This window comes from Citrus clementina, unplaced genomic scaffold, assembly GCF_000493195.1.
Source record: "Citrus clementina cultivar Clemenules unplaced genomic scaffold, Citrus_clementina_v1.0 scaffold_9, whole genome shotgun sequence".
Taxonomy (NCBI): domain Eukaryota; kingdom Viridiplantae; phylum Streptophyta; class Magnoliopsida; order Sapindales; family Rutaceae; genus Citrus; species Citrus x clementina.
This window is the reverse complement of record NW_006261964.1, coordinates 21,969,221-21,988,272: the sequence shown is the minus strand read 5'-3', so window position 1 is coordinate 21,988,272 and position 19,052 is coordinate 21,969,221. Positions and strand designations below refer to the sequence as shown.

Below are 19,052 nucleotides of genomic sequence, written 5' to 3'. Positions count from 1 at the left end.
AGGTGCGGCTCTCTTTGAATATTTTCACTTTTAATATCATTTTAAGATATTATTTTAAACTTTTAGAGTTTTTTTTATAAATATTTTATAATATGGTGATGATTTTATTTTAAATCTTTAATTTTTAATTTACTGAAATCATGTATCTATACCTACTATAAAATAGGTAAATGAAAATGGAATGAGAATGATGAAATTATTCCCCACATGGGGATTCTCCATCCCTACCCCACTGAATTTATTGGAGAATAAGGTGGGAAATGGAGGCAAAATTTTTTAATGGAGTGGGGAATGGGATAGGCTTCCCCACCCCCCACCCCACCCCATTGTTATCCCTAATAATATATTCATGAAGCATGTTATAGGGATGACAAAATCCTCTACGGGATTGGGGTCCCATGGAGCCCCACCCCAAATGGGAAAAATTTTGAATAATTTTTGGGAAATAGGGTGGGGAGTGAGGGAAAAATAATTCCCAAATTCTTAATGGGGTGGGGTTTGGTTTTGCACTCCCCACCCCAATCCCCATTATATATAAATATGTTTTTAATTTTTATTTAATAATTTTTATTTTATGAATTATAATGTCAATTAATATTTTTTTTTAATTTTTATGCAATATAAACAGAATATGAATGAAAGAAAAACCTACAATATTTTTCAACTATGAAACATTATTATATTTTTCACCATATTTTTCACTTTTAATATCATTTTAAAATATTGTTTCAAACTTTTAGATATTTTTTTAAAAGAATTTAAATACTTTATAATATGGTGATGATTTTATTTTAAGTCTCTAATTTTTAACTTACTGAAATCATGTATTCATGTATTTATACCTAATATAAAATAAATAAATGGGGAATGGGGTGGGGATGGGGAAAGCATTCCCTACATGGGGATTCCCCATCCCCACCCCACTAAATTTATTGGGGAATACAGACAAAAATTTCTAACGGGGTGGAGAATGGGGTTGGCCTCCCCACCCCCAACCCACCCCATTGCCATCCCTAGCGTGTTATCATATTGTGCATCCTTATAACTATAAGGCTGGTCTGTTTTAGTAACTATAGTGCATTAATTTAATAAGCAAAGTGGTGTAAGTAATTAGTGAGTACTGAATAGTGTACAATAATATATTATATTGAATTATATATTTATATTTCGGCATGTTTTAATTAAAAGATTTATATTTTAATAAATCTGTATTAATTAAGGATTTGTTATTCCATAATATGGTCGGATAAAGTTCCAACTATTAATCTAAGTTTGTTGTAATCATGCTTATGGATTTTAATAAAATTATCTCTCAAATTAAAAAAAAAAAAGGCTAGATGGTATTTTGGTCATTCCATCTTGTTAGCATATATGTTTCCATAATGTTGATTTTGATGATAACAAACAAGATTAAGAATGATTAATCTTTTAAGCTCAAATTATTTTTTATACATTTTAAATAAACCATTATTTTCACATTATAAAGGTTTTATATTTAATGGAAAAATGATTTTATGAAATTAGTTGTTTTTCAAGTTTATGGTTTAATTGAAAGAGTTTTGAAAACTTTAAAATCAACAAGTTTTGCTTGAAATTTTAGAGAAGGACTTATTTGAAAAGTTTCATAGCATTGGAGGCCATATCATAAATTTAAAAAGTTTTAAGAATAACAAACATTATTTAGAGATTCTGAAATTGGACCTATTTATAAAATTTATAACGTTTTGAGCTATAGTATAATTATATAAAGTTTTAGGATCAAACTGTAATTTTAGTAAACAGTTCACTGTATCGTTACTGTAGCAAGTGGCTAACCGGATGTGACAAGCGGCCAGCCGGATATTGGGCAGAAACTCTTCAGATGGAAAGCGGCTATCTAGATTTCGTAAGCGGCTATCCGGATGTTGGGCAGTAAGCTTTTGAAGCATAAACGGCTATCCGGATATCGTAAGCAGCATATCAGATGTTCTAAAATTTAAATTTTACCTTAACGGTAACATACAAGCGGCTAACCGGATTCCACAAACGGTAAGCCGGTTATGAACAAAAAGTGAATAACAACTAGTTTTTGAGTTCAAACTATATAAACTTAAATCCAATTCTTTTTTAGCAATCTTTGCAAGTATAAACAAGTGCACACAACATATATTGAGCTTCAATTTCGAAAATCATCATAGATTAAATCTTCATTGAGCTATCATTTGTATATCCACTCTAAAAGAGAGTTGTTTGTTGTAATTTTCATTTCTCATCAAATTGTGAATGTACAAGTATGAGAAACACTTGAGGTGAAGAGATTGAGGAGATAATCTCTTGTTGTAAACGTTCATTGACATCTTGAAAAGTCAATTGTAAGCATTTGAAGCTTTGGGAGGCTTGGATAGTGAAATCCTCAAGCCCGGTGTACTTGGAGGTGTAGACGTAGGTGGGGTTGCCGAACCACGTAAAAATCTTTGTGTTTGTTTTCTCTTCCCTTACTATTTTATTATTGAGCTTTATTGAATTTATTATTTTTTATTTGATTAAGGCAATAGATTAAATTATAGTGCAATTTGTTTAGCTTAAAGTTTTAAAAACCCAATTCACTCCCCTCTTGGGTTGTCTAGTTAGTATTTCACATCTGAGGAATCAAAATGATCAATTTGATAAGGATGAAAGAGAACTACCAAACTATGGTGCAACGGTGATATTGTGCCACCGTTGCACCCAGCCGTTGAATCTCAATGGATACATCCATCCAAGTAGACCCAACAACTGGATGTAATGGTGACACAATACCACCGTTGCACCGTAGTCAGATCCATTTAAACTCAGAAAAAAAGTGTTAAATGGTATTTTGGTCATTCCATGTGAGGAATCAAAAGGACCAATTTGATAAGGATGAAAGAGAACTACCAAACTAAGTGCTCAATGGTATTTGAACTCAAAAAAAAAAAGTGCTAAATGGTATTTTGGTCATTCCATATGAGGAATCAAAAGGACCAATTTGATAAGGATGAAAGAACTACCAAACTAATTGCTCAATGGCATTTGAACTCAGAAAAAAAAAGTGCTAAACGGTATTTTGGTCATTCCATCTGAGGAATCAAAAGGACCAATTTGATAAGGATGAACGAGAACTCCCGTAATTCGAAAGAAACACCCGTTATCGCCATTGATCATGAGCCGTGGTTGCTTACCTTAAAGCCGCAAAAGCACTGAAGCAGACGACAGAAGGAAGCAAAACAAAAAGTACCACCGAACGACTCGTTACTCAATTGAAAAATAACAACAAATAAAAGTGGCACCCAACTCTCAACATTCTAAAAGAAGGACAACGTCTTCTCCTTTTACTTGTAAATTGAGCCTCTAAACTCTACTTCTCTATTTCACTACATATTTACCATGTTTTTTGTATGTGGGTGCGTCATTGATGTTTGCATATGATCTTTGGTTTTTTCTTTTTATTTTACTAGAGTTGAAGAAGAAATGATTACTGTGTTCTTCAAGCTATAGCTTCTGGGTACCTGATTTCTCATTGTTTACGACCTGGGAAAATCAAGTTCTCCTTCGGAGCTTAGCCTAGTGCTCCAGTTTCATAGAAACAAGAAAGTAGTAATAAGCGAGGATAGGTGTTGCCAGATGTTCTGTTAATTCAGGTGATCAATACATGTAAATTTTGAGTTGAGTTGAGATCATTTCCTTGGGATTAATTAATTATTCCTGACTATTTGATTGCTATTCATGAGATGGTCTTTTAGTGTTGGTTGAATCATCATGATGCTCATTAATTTGGTCCTTAGATGCAGCAATCTTTAAAGATTCTGTTTTCCAGTAGCTTACGTATTCACAAAATAAATAAAGGTTGAATGTTACCATGGGCAGGTTTTGAATGCTCAGAAATCACAAAGATGGGTTTCTGGTTTGCTACTTTATTATTGTCCTTATCAAGAGAATACTTGGCAGTAATAAGGATCACAACTCATAATTTGACAATTATGCTATGTCCTGGTAAATAATAAGTACCATATCTCTTAAAATGAAAAACAAAGCTGAACAATTGTGGCTGATTTGGTTTGCCATTAGGCTACATACAAAAAAAAAAAAAATGGTATCTGGGGCTGGGGTTGTCTCCTTTTCCGTTGTGTGGCCCTCTGCCTCTCTTTATGACGTTGTAGAATAAAAGATTCAAAGCAATATTTTCTATTTTTAAGTGAGAATGCCTTCAGCTAATTTTGTTAATTGTTACTTGTGCTTTTGGTTGACACGCAGGATTGATCTCTTTGATGCTTGTTCATTCAAATACTACTCTGAACTGTGGGATATTTGGAGTTTTACACTTCCGTAATTGTCAATTCTCCATGAGAAAAAAATGGAGCTTTACTAGTTTACCTGCCTCCCTTAACATTCATGATCTCACTGGGAACAATGATCTCCACCAGATGACAAAGGGTAGGATCAAGCTTTTATATATTACTTATAAGGTAAATGCACTTGGTTGCACATTGGAAATGCATATATAATTTCTAATTTTTATGTTATACAATTTGTATGAGTGTTGAAGATCGTTCAACTGTAAAGTCTGAATTTCTTCCTGGTCTTTGACTGTAAAACCAAATCATTCACTTAACACCCTTAGTTATGAGATGTCACAGGTTTGGTTAAGGATCATTGATTGTATTTGAAACATTGTAATATGTTATTCTTTGAGATTGGGAAAATTTCTATCCACAAATCACCCAGCGTTAGTGACTTCAAAAATTTTACGTCCTTTATCTTGATGCAAGGTGCATAAGAGGAGCTTGAGTTTTTTCTGCACTAATGTTTCAGGTTTGAGATATGCAAAGATGTCATCTCAGGTCAAGGGAAAAACAGTAAGTAATGCACTCACGACAGAATACGAGGAAAATTTACCTCTATCATCTTCATATGAAAATGCAATGCAAGCACTTTCCTCTCTAATTACACGGCAGAAACGTGGAGAGCAATCACACATAGCTGGTAGATATGGAAAACTGCAAAGAATGTCGATGTATCTTAAGGTAACATTGGCAGGATTGAAATTTTCACGTCTTTATTTTTTAGAATATTGTATCTTTCTGACTTCCAAAAGTAATTTTTTACGTACAATTCATGAAACATGAATGCTACATCATATTTTCTGTATGTTAGAAATGAAATTGGATGCAGTAGCTTCACCACTGCCCTGTGTTATATCACTGAAATAGTCAGTCTTTCTTATCTTAACTTAGTTTCTTGGTCTACATCCATGCTTGAATCTTATAGGAATTCTTGCATTTCTAGTCTGAGGGTTTTACATTTTTCTAGGGTTTTACATTTTTGCTTGTTGTTGGATTCTGAAATGTTCAATGTTATTTCCATCCTTAAGGTAATCTTAAAAGTTTAAGGTAATAGTAATTGTCTTTCAAGAACTTTTTAATTGTACCAAACAAATTGGGCGATTTTCCTCCTTAATTTAGCATTTATGTGGCTTCTTTGGTTAGCTCTAAATTTTTCTTCTCTTAGCTGCTGTATTTAAAGCATCTCTACTTGTTGGTTTTATGAGTGAAGCTTACTTTGTTGGTACCATGGCAAACATTAATTTTATGAGAAACTAATATGATGCTCAATATTGACCAAAGTGCCTTCAATTTTTTTCCCAGAAGTCTATATATATTATGTATCTCTGCAATGTCTTACACTTTGGGTGTGTAAGAAAGAAAAGAGAAGGCTTTTATTTGCAGATTCATCTTTTGAATTTTTTCTTTAATATTTGTGACATTAACTTAAGGGCAAATACCGTTCAGGACTCACGAAGAACTAAGGTCAAGCCCAACAATAACCAAAAGAGGATGTTATTAGGCTAGCAATTACAGTATGTCATTCATAGGAGAGAACTTTCTGCTCCAGAGAACTGTATACTTGAGTGAACTCTTGTTTCATTTTCACATCTTGCCATATGGGTAGTTTCCCAATTCTTACTATTTGTGGGTAGTACATGAGATAGTTAACTTGTGACCAGTGCTATCACTTTAGTTGGGGCATTAAGTAGTTGAGTGGGTCTTGGGACCATGGATGGCAGATTAGTTCATAGTGGATGAGAACTGAAAGACTTTTGGAATCAAGATGTTGGCTTTTCTTTCTCTAACCATGTTGAAACCCAAAGATGTGTTGAGAAATTCAAATTCGAGGAGGATGTGCTCCATTCCATGTTTTCGGTACATATATAAACTTATTCTCTTTTATAACCTATCATTATCCATTTTCTTTTAGTTTTTTATGCTTTTATGTTGTATTTGTTGTGCTGATTTGTTGTCAGTGATATGATTTGGTTTGCATTTTTTTCTGGTTGCATGGTTTTCAGTTATTAGAATGAATATCAATGATTGAAACTTAGTTACTTTGGATGCATATCCATTTTGGAATCTCATTTATTCCTTCTGAAATAATTCTGCCTGAGTTTTGAAATCTAGTTATCTGTTATATAGATACTAGGCTTGGAGGATCGTATAGCTGAGCTCAAAGTTATCCATGTCTCAGGGACAAAAGGGAAGGTATCGATCATTTTCACTAATTCATTACTTCTTGGATAAGGCAGGGTTTGAAACCTTCATGCTCTGCTTGTTTTTGTACAAATAAAATAGTCCTTTAATATGGATTGGACCCACAGTATGGTCTAGGCTGATATTCTCAATTGATCAACCATAATATTCTGTGAATTGAACTTTTACTCTGTGCAACCAGTTAATGATAAATTTTATAGATTAAGCAAGCGCTGATTCAGTTTGGTAGTGGTTGGACAATATTATTTCATTAGAAATGTTCTGGACATTTTCTCTTTATTTAGTCAACCAGCGATAAAAAGCTGCCAAATCCATAAAAGAAATGCTTCAAAATCGATGGTTAAATTGAAAAATGCATTCATTTTGTTAGAGCCTTTTAAAAGATATTGCTTCTCCAACTCATAAATATGTCATTATATGTTTCTGATATCCTCGTATTTGATTATTCAAAAGAAAAAAGAACAGATACCAATTAAATGATTTTGTCTCTGATTGTACTTTGAGTTTTTAGTACTTCAGTAATGAAGAATTGTCTTTTGGATTTATAGATCCCTGCCCTTCTTATATCTGCATCAATCTTTATTGTTATAACAAACTTCAGTATCTGTTTTGAAGAAGTGTTGGGTGTACGCATAAAAATATTTGAGAATTTGAATCACGTAAAATTGGAGGACACCCCTCTCCCACCTTTCATTGTATTTTCAGTTTGTTAATGCTGATGAATACATATTTCAGGGTTCAACGTGTACATTCTGCGAGGCTATTTTACGGGAGTGTGGTTTTCGAACTGGACTCTTCACCTCACCCCATCTCATTGATGTGAGAGAACGATTTCGCATCAATGGGTTAGTAATGTTCAAATTTTCTAGCTTTTTAGAACCAATTTGACAAATATTTTCATTTTGGGTTCTTATTACGCATCACTCAAGGGTATGAGCGGTTTTACACAAAAAAAATAAAAATACGACAAGATAACTAGAGACCAGATTTGCATTCCCGAAGGATATGTTGCTCAAGACTCATGTACATGTTTAAATGGCTATTTATTTATCTACTTTTTGATAGGAAACAAAATATTATACTACTCTGTGGACCAGCAGTCTGCTAAACACATCTCGTTATTAACAAAATGATTAGAACCCAATTAAGGCATGAAATTAAAAATTAATGCACATTCATTATCCTTAGAAACTGGAGTCAAAAGAGAATCTAAGAATTAAGAAATGCACCTTCTAAAATTGAAGATCTTTTTCTCATTCTTAAAATATCCCAGAAATTTCTTTCCATCCACATCATTGGGAACACTGCCATGACAGTGAAACTCCATTAGCACTTTGGTGTCCTTTCCCTGCCATAGGTACAGAAATGATCTGTTATCAAAGGATCACAGGAGGGTGGAATCACCCTTGAAATCTCAGCTACGCTGAAAAGGTTGTACCAAAACTCCAAAGCCACTTGCATAATCAATGCTTTCCTCTTCACATAATACACCAGTAAAATTTTTGCTATCTACATTACCTTGAAAGTACTTGATTTGCCATGCTCAATTAGCCATGCGTGAACTGCACCTTGCCCAGCACCTTTGCCTTCTAAATCCTGTAAGCTGGTTCGGATGTATGAATTGATGAATCATGAAAGGACTAAGCCGTTAAAATGAAAGTTCCTGGTTTTTTCCATGCACCTTTGCCTTCTACATCCTCTAAGCTGGTTCGGATGTATGAATTGATGAATCATGAAAGAACTAAGCCGTTAAAATGAAAGTTCCTGGTTTTTTCCATGGAGTATTGCTACATTTTTTGCCAAATTCAGGAATGGTGTGTGGAATTGTTGCAACAGAATCTCTATATCCGTAAAATTATGCCTTTTATCATTTATCTTTACTCATTTTTGTGATGATGGTCTCAGTGTAGAAGGAAAACTTTGTAGCCTTCTATTTCTTAATAAGATATCATAGAGAAATTTCAGTATGGTTGGACCTTCACTTATTTATTATTATTAATTTACTTAGGGACATTAAACTTCATTGGTCATCTGCTTTAGTCATCTTTGTGATTTCTGTATTCATTTCTTTCAGCTGTCAAATTTGAGGGTCTACAGAAAATTCAGTTATAACATAGATGAGACATCAACTTGAGTAACTTTTGACTATTTATTGAGATGGATAATTGGGGCTGGAGGGATAGTTCATTTGCTGAATGTGATCTGATTAATTTTTTCAGAAGGGAACTAATAGTTTCATGAGAACAGGGGAAATTATTAGAACAATTTCCTTGATGTATATAGAAGTATTACTATCAATATTAAGCAGATTCAAAATCTAACTGTCGTCATGTATGTATTAACTTGGCACTTAGTGTCTAACTAAAAGTCATTTTAATGGTTGGGATAAATGTTACCTCAACTTGAGAGATCCTCAATAATAAACTAGCTGCGATCAATTGCCTGAATTACGGATATTTCTGAAGTATTCTATCTTATTTTTTAACACTGAAATGCCTTTGTAGGTTGGACATAACTGAAGATAAATTTCTATTTTATTTTTGGGAGTGCTGGCACCTATTGAGGGTAAGATATATTTTTCTTTATGGTAACTACTGTTTTTAGTCTCGATTTGATACGTATTTACTCTGGGAGTAAGTATTTTTTCCCAAGTCTATCTTTTCTGCTACTCTTGTACTTGATGGGTACCCTTTTTGCATTTAGTCTCTCTTAAATGAGTAAAATGTGAAATTGGTTGTGGCTGTGCCCCTGTTGCTTCTAGTTTTGGCAATTGGCATTCCCATACTCTTCTTCCTTTTTTCATACTTACGGTGAAGGACTATAATTCAAATCTCATATAATTTACTAACCTGAATTTGTGAAAAAGTTTTTACTTTCAAGCTCATTTTGGACATGAAAAAATTATACAAATAGCTATATTAAAGCACTGGCAAAAATAGACATTTGTATGTTTTAGAAGCCAAGGCAGAATATTAGTGGTATTTTAAACAAAACTAGGAGCAGCCCCTGTTGCTTCTAGTTTTGGCAATTGGCATTCCCATACTCTTCTTCCTTTTTTCATACTTACGGTGAAGGACTATAATTCAAATCTCATATCATTTACTAACCTGAATTTGTGAAAAAGTTTTTACTTTCAAGCTCATTTTGGACATGAAAAAATTATACAAATAGCTATATTAAAGCAATGGAAAAAATAGACATTTGTATGTTTTAGAAGCCAAGGCAGAATATGAGCGGTATTTTAAACAAAAGTTGGAGCTGATTTCCCAGCCTGAATGTTGGAAACTAAATTTAGGTGATTAGGTATGTGAAGGTGTATTGTTGATTATGATCACTTCTTAACTATCTGACCTTGCATTAGATGATAATTTGTCCAGTAAATTTTCCTTGGGCTTTGTGGCTAAATATTGTTTTAGTACTTTAATCGTGTTTGGGATCATTTCAATTTGCAGGAAAATGTTACGGAAGACCTGCCGATGCCTCCACTGTTTCAGTTCCTCACTGTATTGGCATTCAAAATATTTGTATGTGAACAGGTGAGTCGGGAAATATCTAATTTTCATCAGTGCTCATCTTTCAAATCTGGCCTTGCAGTGGCTATCTGTTTTACTCATGCTGGCAGTAAAAACTGAGCAGTTATTGTTAAACCACATTCTAGGATGTTTATTTTCCTTCACTCACAGTATGTTCTATTTTCCATTCTTCCAGAGACTGATACCATTCAAGTTCCGGGCTTTCCAAAGTGTTAAATCTTCCTCCTAAAAAATTTCTAGAAGCATATGGAAGATTGTATCAAAACCTTTCTGGAATGATTTCTATGTTTCTGCAACCAGTAGTGATCCTCAGATCTTCCATGAATATCACTCTAGACACTCAATCATATCATTTGATTTGAAACCAAAATTGAAACACTTATATTGTCCCCAATAATCTTGTCTTTAAGATTTTCCACTTTAAACTCCATGAAACGTTTGCCACACCACAAAAACTTCCATGAAATTTTGTTGGGCCAGCTTGCAAATACGAATTAGGTATTCATAATATACATAAAAGTAACTATGCTTGTTGATATTGGTAATGTCATCTATCACCACAAGCTTTCTATCATGTATGACTCCTTTCCCCCTTCTAATTCTCCACCTATATTTTCTATTTCTAGTTCTATTAAATTTTTAATGCCTTCATTTGATCTCCTTAATTTGCACATTCCTAATGCGATCATTGTTCACCAGCAGCAATTTTTTTTATAAAATTTCAGATTCACAGACTAACATTTTGGTGCCTTATTTTGACCTGTTATTAATCCCTTTCTCTCTCTTTCACTGAATCAATTCTTGTTCGCAGGTAGATGTTGCTATTATTGAAGTTGGTCTTGGCGGAGAAAAGGATTCAACAAATGTGGTAAGGATCTCATCATAGAACTGCCTTTCGTGATTGTTGTAGAGTTTACAAAAAGTTTAAGAGCTTATCCTTATGGTTTTACAAGAAAAAAGCAAAAAATTAAAGATGACCTTGTGCATTGTATTAGCATGCTATTTGAAGTGATTGTGAAAATAATTGTAAAGGATAAATTTAATGGTTATGGGATTTGATGTTGGAAATTTGCAGATTAAAGAGCCTGTTGTTTGTGGCGTTACTTCTCTTGGCATGGATCATATGGAAGTGTTGGGTGAGTTGTTTTCTGAAAATTTCATTTTCTTGCTCACAGATAGTTCGAATTTTATTTGTTGCAAACTTTGTGGAAAATTTATTTTTTTCACTTCCACGGGAGTGTCATTAGCGGTTTTGGAATCCGTTGTGGCTCTCATACTAAATTGCTCGTGCGTTCTTCTAAATTTTGCCGCTGATTTTTTTTTTTGTGATTGGGGGGGGGGGGGGGGGAGTGGGTTTTAAACAATGCAAGATGAATGAGTTATTCTCTTATTTATGTGACAGTATTTGTCTTACGCAGGAAATACCCTCAACGACATTGCTTTTCACAAAGCTGGAATTTTCAAGGTATACATCTGATATGCTAGCTACTCAACTTGCATGAATATATGGTTTTCTTTAGCATTGATTTATTTCATTATTGGTATTTCAATTGTTCAAATGGGCAGTTTTCATTTTCAAGTATTTTCTGAGTTGATGTCTTTCCTGCTTCTGAAGCCACAAATTCCCGCATTCACTGTACCCCAGCTCTCTGAAGCAATGAGTGTTCTTCAGGACAGGGCACTTGAATTGATGGTATCATTCTAAACTCTTCTCTGTTGTAACCTTTATCCTAATTCCTACTTCACATGCTTATATATTTCTTGTTAAACACCTGGTTCTGTCTTTATAGAAGTATTTGGAATATATCTGAATCCCATGTTGTAAAAGAATTCAACTCTCTCAATGGATTGGCAGGGAATAGCATCAGAATGATTTCTTATTGTGATCCATTTTGCATGCCAATTTAACTTGTATGCTGACATGTATGAAATGTGTTTAGTTTTATTACAATCTAGTTTAAAATAACCATTTCCACCAAAGAAGATATAAGCATGTCCAACTCGACTCTAATTTTTTTATGGACTTTAGTTATGTAATGGTTTTTTGTACAATCTGATGTGCAACTAGACCAATGTAGATTGCTATTGTTTTATTTTATAATTTCCCCATATCATACATCTATAATCTTCGTCTTCAACTATCGCTTTTCAACATTAGTCATTGTAGGTTTGATGCAGATCACTCACCTCCATCCACATCGAACCAATAAAAGGAAACCTCACTCTGACTGAATCTGACACACACACACAGGGAGAGCAGCAGAAAGACTATAATTGTTACCAGCATTCCTCAGAGAACATTTTTCTCAATTGCAGGTTCCCCTGGAGGTAGCAGCACCTCTGGATATTGAAAAGTTAAAGGGACTAGAGCTTAGCTTGTCTGGCGATCACCAGTTGGTTAATGCTGGTCTTGCTGTCTCCCTCTCTGAATGTTGGCTTCGAAGAACTGGAAACTGGGAGAAAGTGTCTCACAATGTCAGTTGTGCCCCTATTCTTCCTTAATTTATTATTCTTTCTGCTTAACATGGAGTTACATGATAGACACCAGAGGACATATAAACTTGTAATTTTTTTCTTTTTCATGCAATTCTTTGAAATTAGTGGAAATTATATTGGGAGTTATTATTTTCAATTTTTTCTTAATATGCATGCGGCTATAGGGTGGGTTTGAGCATTAGACAGACACAGATATAGAGAGAGAGAGAGAGAGAGAGAGAGGCATCTTAGGTTTTGCTTAAACCTAAAGTTGTGTGAATCTGGTGATTCATCTTTTCCAGTTAAATTCTATGGACACCAAAAATAGTAATCATCTTTGCAATGGGTATTAATGGTCCTCTTCTTTAGTATGCAGTCTAGGTTTGAAACTGAGCACTTACTATGAAAATTGGTGAAATGATAAACAGGATGGCCAGGGAGCAGATTTGCCGGATGCATTTGTTAGGGGTCTTTCAACTGCACATCTTTTGGGGAGGGCTCAAATTGTTTATGATATTTCTTCGGTGCCCAATTCATCAGGGTTATTTGAGAATTCCTCTGGAGAGCTGATCTTTTACTTGGATGGAGCTCATACTGCTGAGAGCATGGAAGCGTGTGCCAAATGGTTCTCTAGTGTCGTGAAAGGCAGCGGAAATTCTTCACTATCATCAATGTCTTCTACAACCAAAACTAACAATATGGAAGAAGTTGTTCAAAGGAATGGTTACATTGGACATAAAATGGAGAAAACCAAGCATGCTAACAAAATATCTAAGCAGGTAAACACTTTGCAAATAGAAAGACTTTTTGAGGAGTGGATTACATCATGTGATTCCTTGAAAGCGTATGTAAATCCTGTATTACTTTCTTTAAATGTGGATCTTCGTGGGCACCTTTATTGGCACCTCATTCGGTGTACATGCCTCATTGTAGATTCTTTTATTCAATTGCATGGAGGCGAGGCACCCTCAAGTTCTGCTTCCACGGCTTGTGAGTACATGTGCTTCCTCAGGTATCACTAATTCAGACACAAATGATCAGTTTCATTTTGTTGGTCTCTTACACATGTAGACCGTATATTATGGATCACCTCAAGCCTATTCGTCAACATATCACCTCTTTCAACTGTGTGAATTTGCATTATGAGTTTGCTCTATTTTTATTCTATCTTGGTAAGCCATTGGCATCCTTATGTTACACTATGCATGTCGGTCCTGCTCATACTGCCTGGAATCAGATTTCTCCACCCCCCCCCCCCCCAACTTGCTGCTTTTATTTCTTGGAGAAACACTTCCTAGGGAAAAATCACTTGAGTGAACTGTACTTGAATACTGAAAGTCAAAATGATATTTTATCGTCTGTTTTCTTTCAGCAAGGCAATTGCTGTTTTGCTGTTTTCACATCATTTTGAGCTTCTATTAATTCAATGTGTAATGCGATCTTGCTCAGGCACTCATTTCTCAAAAGCACTTTTCGTCCCAAGTGTTTCAACATATAGCAAGGTTACGTCTGGTTCCTCATTCATTTCTTTGGCTATCTCTGGCAAGGACTTGTCTTGGCAATTCAGCCTCCAGAGACTTTGGGAGAGGATTATTCATGGGGCTGGTAATACCTAATTCTTTTGTTCTCTGTTGCTGAATAGCTATATTTTCTGCTTGATGTTCTTTGTCAGGTCTTAACCCACTCAGTAAGCATTATGATAGATGGGAATAACAGATTATGACCTAATGGGTTGATTGGGCTTGGGGGTAAATTAGGGCTAATTTTTATTAATTAAATTAAAAAAAAAAACAATCCTGACCTACAACTTGAGAGGTAGGTTAATCTCTCCCAAAACTCTTAATTATTCCTAATACCTGACAAAACTCAACATAAACCCTAAATGACTCCTTAATCTCTTAATTATACTTGAGTCCTAATTAGTGAATTAGTAAAATCACTAAGCTGCCCCCGCCCCTTTATATTTGTACCTAACAAAAGTTTTCATTGGGCTAACATGGGTATACTAATTACTGTTCATACGCATAAGTTATGCTTTTCTGTTAATACTTTGAGCTTGAGGTGGCCTTCGAGTAAATACAGTTTGTAATTTCTTGTTGACTAGATACCAGTGGCTCTTTGGTTGAATTAACCATAGGATGGAGTCTGTAATGAATTCGACTTCCAAGCAGCCAAAAGCAATTTTGATTCCAGCATAAGTGTCTTAAGCTCACTTAGCTAACATAGTATGATTAATAATTGCCTGTTCTATCTCAATAACGTAATAATTTAAAAAAAAAAAGAAAAGAAGGCTCGTGTTTCTTCGTTTAGAAAAGGAAACTGCAAAATTCTTAGGGTATTAAATGATATAAATATTATTTAATACGATTTATTTGGCATTAATCATTATACTATAAAAGAAATAAAAAAGGTATAATGTGATATTAAATTATAAGTTCATTCTTATATGTTAATTGTTATAATATAACCAGAAGAAAAGGGTTAATGTGGCTGTTGCTGCATTAATGTGTCAGTTGATGCATTAAGGGTGTGTTTGACAGACTACATTATATTGGACTATATTGCATTAGTTAATGATGTCCCCATGTTTGGCAGTCCCCATATTTGGCAAATTAAGAGACTGCATTACAATGCACTATAATGTAGAAACTGCTGCATTAAATAATCTCGAGGGATCTTAGGTATGCTTAATGCTGCAATTGCCTCGTTAGCCTTTTGGCTTTTTTTATTTTATGCTATAACAATTAATATATAAAAATGAATCCACAATTTGATATTATATTATATATGAATATTACATTAGTTATATTATTCAATAATATCGTATACTATAATATAATAAATAATAATTTATTTTCTTATTTTTATATTGTTATAATTAATATATAGAATAAATTACTTAATAATAAATTAAATAACTAATTTATTATAGCTAATAATGAAATATTAAAATATTAAGAAATCTAAATTAGATTTTTTTAATATAAATATTAATATAATGGATTATTGTTCATAATACAGTCCATACTACACCAAACGTGGTGTTGCGTTACAGTATGCAATGCACCCTAATGCAATGTATTCTATTGCAATAAAGTGTGCCAAACATCCCCTGAGCAATCCTAGGGTCCCCCGGGCTTGTCTAATGCGGCAGGTGCTATATTATGGGGTACATTATAATGCACCATATTTTAATTTGCCAAACATTTGACTGCACTAACTGATGCAATGTAGTCCCATGTAATGTAATGTGCCAAACACATCCTTTAACTTCCATTTTTTTTAGGCCATCCAATAATTCAGGCACAAACTATCAGGATTCAGGGACAAACAAGAAAGGGAAGCTTTCATTTTATTGCAAATAAGTATCAACATTTTGACTCCACAAATTATTTGGTACAGTTGTAGGAGTACCCTTGACGACAGTTATGCGACATACACAACATGAAGATGAGTCATCACGATTAAAATTTCTATTCAAAGTTCCCTTCTGTATAGATTCCATTCACATGCATTAACAGATAGTGATTAAAGATATTGAACATTAATTTAGTGAGGCTGGTGTTCGTTTGGGTTGATGGCAGATCCTGTACTTGAAAAGAGCTCTATGAAGGAGAGCACTGAGATCTTACCTCCTTGCAAGTTCCTTTATGAGGATGCTCCTCTTTGCAGTCCTGCAGAAGAATGTTTTGCTTGCAGTGCAGTAATTCCTTCATTGCCATTGACAATAAAGTGGTTGAGAGATAGTGTACAAGAAAACCCTTCCATAAGAGTTCAGGTAAGAATAATCTCTTTGATATCTTTTTGGTTTGAGACAACATGGCTAAATGGGTAGAACATAGAACTAAAATGAACTGCAATTTTGGCTTTTTTAGAATCGACAAAGGATGGGTTCCAAAAAACCGACAAGTTAGTGTTTTACTAATTTTTATTCTTATTTAATCTACAGGATCAGTAGGCACCCAGTGCCATTAATATGATACTGTATATACAGACTACTGGGGTTTGGGGATTCTCAATTACTTGAATGACCACCTATGAATATATGAATATATTGGTTATCACTTTTTAATGGAAAAAGTGCATACTCTTGAAGGATTTTGGGACCTGGGTTCTCAGTATTTAAGTTGTTTTATAACTCTCTCTCTCTCTGTCTCTCTCTGGGTGTGCATTGGCATCTTATTTTTTGTTGTTAGTTGCATGACCATTGTATTATAAACCAGATCATACTCCTGCCATCAGAAGCAATGACCCCCCCCCCCCCTTCTGGATAAATATCAATAGCATGGATTATTTCTCTGTTACTTTGCTTTGCTTGTTTGTTGTTTATGTATGTATATATGCACTAAGCAGTCACTCTTGTAAATATTATATTTGTTTAATGTGTATTTACAGGTTCTTGTCACCGGATCATTGCATTTGGTTGGAGATGTACTAAAGCTGTTAAAGAGATAGTATAGTATTTTAAAAGTGATGCTTCCGGAAGTCGGCTGCATTTTTCTTTATGTTTCTTCTGTATCCGTCAAATGCCTTCTTTAAACCTTTTATCATTAATTGGTCTTAAGGTCATCATGGAATGTGATGCATGGCTAAACCAATAATGCTTCTCTTTGAGTCAGCATAGGTACGATTCATTGTTGTGCTGTGTAAAATACATGATGCTTGTAAAATTCAGAAAAGAAACGATTATTCTAAAATTTGTTGCTGGAAAGATCCGTATGTCTGTATTTTGCCAAATCTACTGTTATTATTTCTGCTGATGTATTCCATGCTTATCTCTTTGTCAAATAAAATGTTTAGGAGTTTTGAGTCATTTATTCCAAGAAAATTTTTCGCTGCCGATCTTGTGTATGTCTTTGTTCGAGTAGATTTTTTTTTTTTGGGGGTTAAATTACTCCTATTTTTGGCTGAATGTTGGTGGATTGGTTTGTATAGAAATGGTGGGAAAAAGCAAGGAGCAATAGAGTTTTGTTGGTTGTGCCTCCTAGGTACTTTTTTTCCTTTCTTTTTTATTTTTTTGGGCTGTGATGTGTCAACTCTTGTCTACCTTCATTATACTTTGTATGTTTCTTAATTCTTTTGAGGTCACCTTGTTGTGCATGAATCCAATAGAAGATCTATGTGGCGGTCAAACTTTGGCCTTTCTCTTTCCACATAAATTTCTCGAATAAGGGTGGAAAATTTTTGGGTGCTTCTAGGTTGTATTATTCTTCATTCATTGGTTTCTTGTAGTCCTTATGTTTAACTTCTACATTTTACATAATTAATTGAGATAAAGAGAAACTAGGTACGCAGTTACACTTAGCTGTTATTAAAATTTATATCTGAGGTTTATTGTTCATTTCCGTTGAGTATCTTAAAGCTTATGAAAATGGTGGTATTAATTAGAGCTGGCAAAATTTGACACGACCCGATTACCCGACACGAACATGACACTAATAAATGGGTATGGGTCGTCGAATTTAACACGATTATTAAATGGGTCGGGTTCGGGTCAACACGATTTTTTTTCGTGTCGGGTTAGGATTAAAATTCTTGACCCATTTACCCGATCAATGACCTGATTATATTTTTTATTTTAAAATAATTTACAGATTCTTGTCATCAAAACTCAAATATTAAGATATTATTTTTATTCTTTAAAAGGATGAATATAGACACAATATTTTATTTATAAAATTTTAAATACATTTAGACCTTTAATAGTGTAAATGTATAAAATATTGGTAGACATGTATATTTTATAATATTGATATATAATATTATTTACATATATATAATTAAAACCTCAATAGTGTGTGTAATATTTTAGTAGATATGTATATTTTATAATATTGATAAAGTATGTATGTATGTATGTATGTACTTATGTGCATACATATGTATGACAAAGTGTAAATATTTGATGTAACTTTTATTTAATATATAGATATTAAGCGGGTTATTAGGTAACTTGATTATTTTTTCATGTCGGGTTTGAGTCTTAATATTCTAACACAATTATTAAATGGGTCGGATTTGGGTCAACCTAAATTTGACAGACACGAAACTGACACAACACGAACACGACCCGATGACTCGTTTTGCCGGCTCTAGTATTAATATGAAGGTGTGGATGTATTGATCCTTATTATATTATTATTGTCATAAACGTGACATTTTAAAATATGTAATTATAGAATTTGGATATCAAATTATAACACTCAGTTTATGAAATATTAAAAATTATCACCAAAAGTTAACATAGAATTTAAAAATACCTGAAGCGAAACCTGAAAGCTATTTGTGGAAGATAATTTAGTTTGAGTGCATATACCACCAAGCACTTACTCTTATCTCCTCTCTTCTTTTTTTTTTTCTGGTTGAAATTAGTAATTGTTTTAGATAACAAGGTGCTATCCGCGAATGATTGAAAAGAAGGCTAATTAATCAATCAACTAAAACATAATGATGGTGGGAGGTTGCATTTAAACTTTTTATCCAGATCAAATAAATAATGGAT

General features: G+C 33.8%; 1 protein-coding gene across 13 annotated transcripts; it reads left to right on the top strand.

Annotated features, from left to right (window-relative positions):
* The first annotated feature begins 3,025 nt into the window (after window positions 1-3,025).
* Window positions 3,026-17,252, top strand: LOC18031360 (folylpolyglutamate synthase). Of its 13 annotated transcripts, XM_024179494.1 has the most exons (18): window positions 3,026-3,335; window positions 3,456-3,638; window positions 4,252-4,431; window positions 4,810-5,021; window positions 6,468-6,533; window positions 7,278-7,387; window positions 9,047-9,107; window positions 9,995-10,078; window positions 10,887-10,943; window positions 11,151-11,211; window positions 11,494-11,540; window positions 11,691-11,768; window positions 12,392-12,550; window positions 12,979-13,329; window positions 13,484-13,562; window positions 14,000-14,155; window positions 16,135-16,328; window positions 16,946-17,252. In XM_024179494.1, exons 3-18 carry the CDS (start codon window positions 4,266-4,268, stop codon window positions 17,003-17,005), a joined length of 1,941 nt encoding a protein of 646 aa, XP_024035262.1. In that variant the 5' UTR covers window positions 3,026-3,335; window positions 3,456-3,638; window positions 4,252-4,265; the 3' UTR covers window positions 17,006-17,252. The 13 variants fall into 13 exon arrangements, with proteins under 13 accessions (XP_024035262.1, XP_024035256.1, XP_024035264.1 ...); XM_024179488.1 differs by lacking the exon at window positions 3,456-3,638; XM_024179496.1 differs by lacking the exons at window positions 3,456-3,638; window positions 16,946-17,252 and adding an exon at window positions 16,426-16,608.
* The last annotated feature ends 1,800 nt before the right edge of the window (window positions 17,253-19,052 follow it).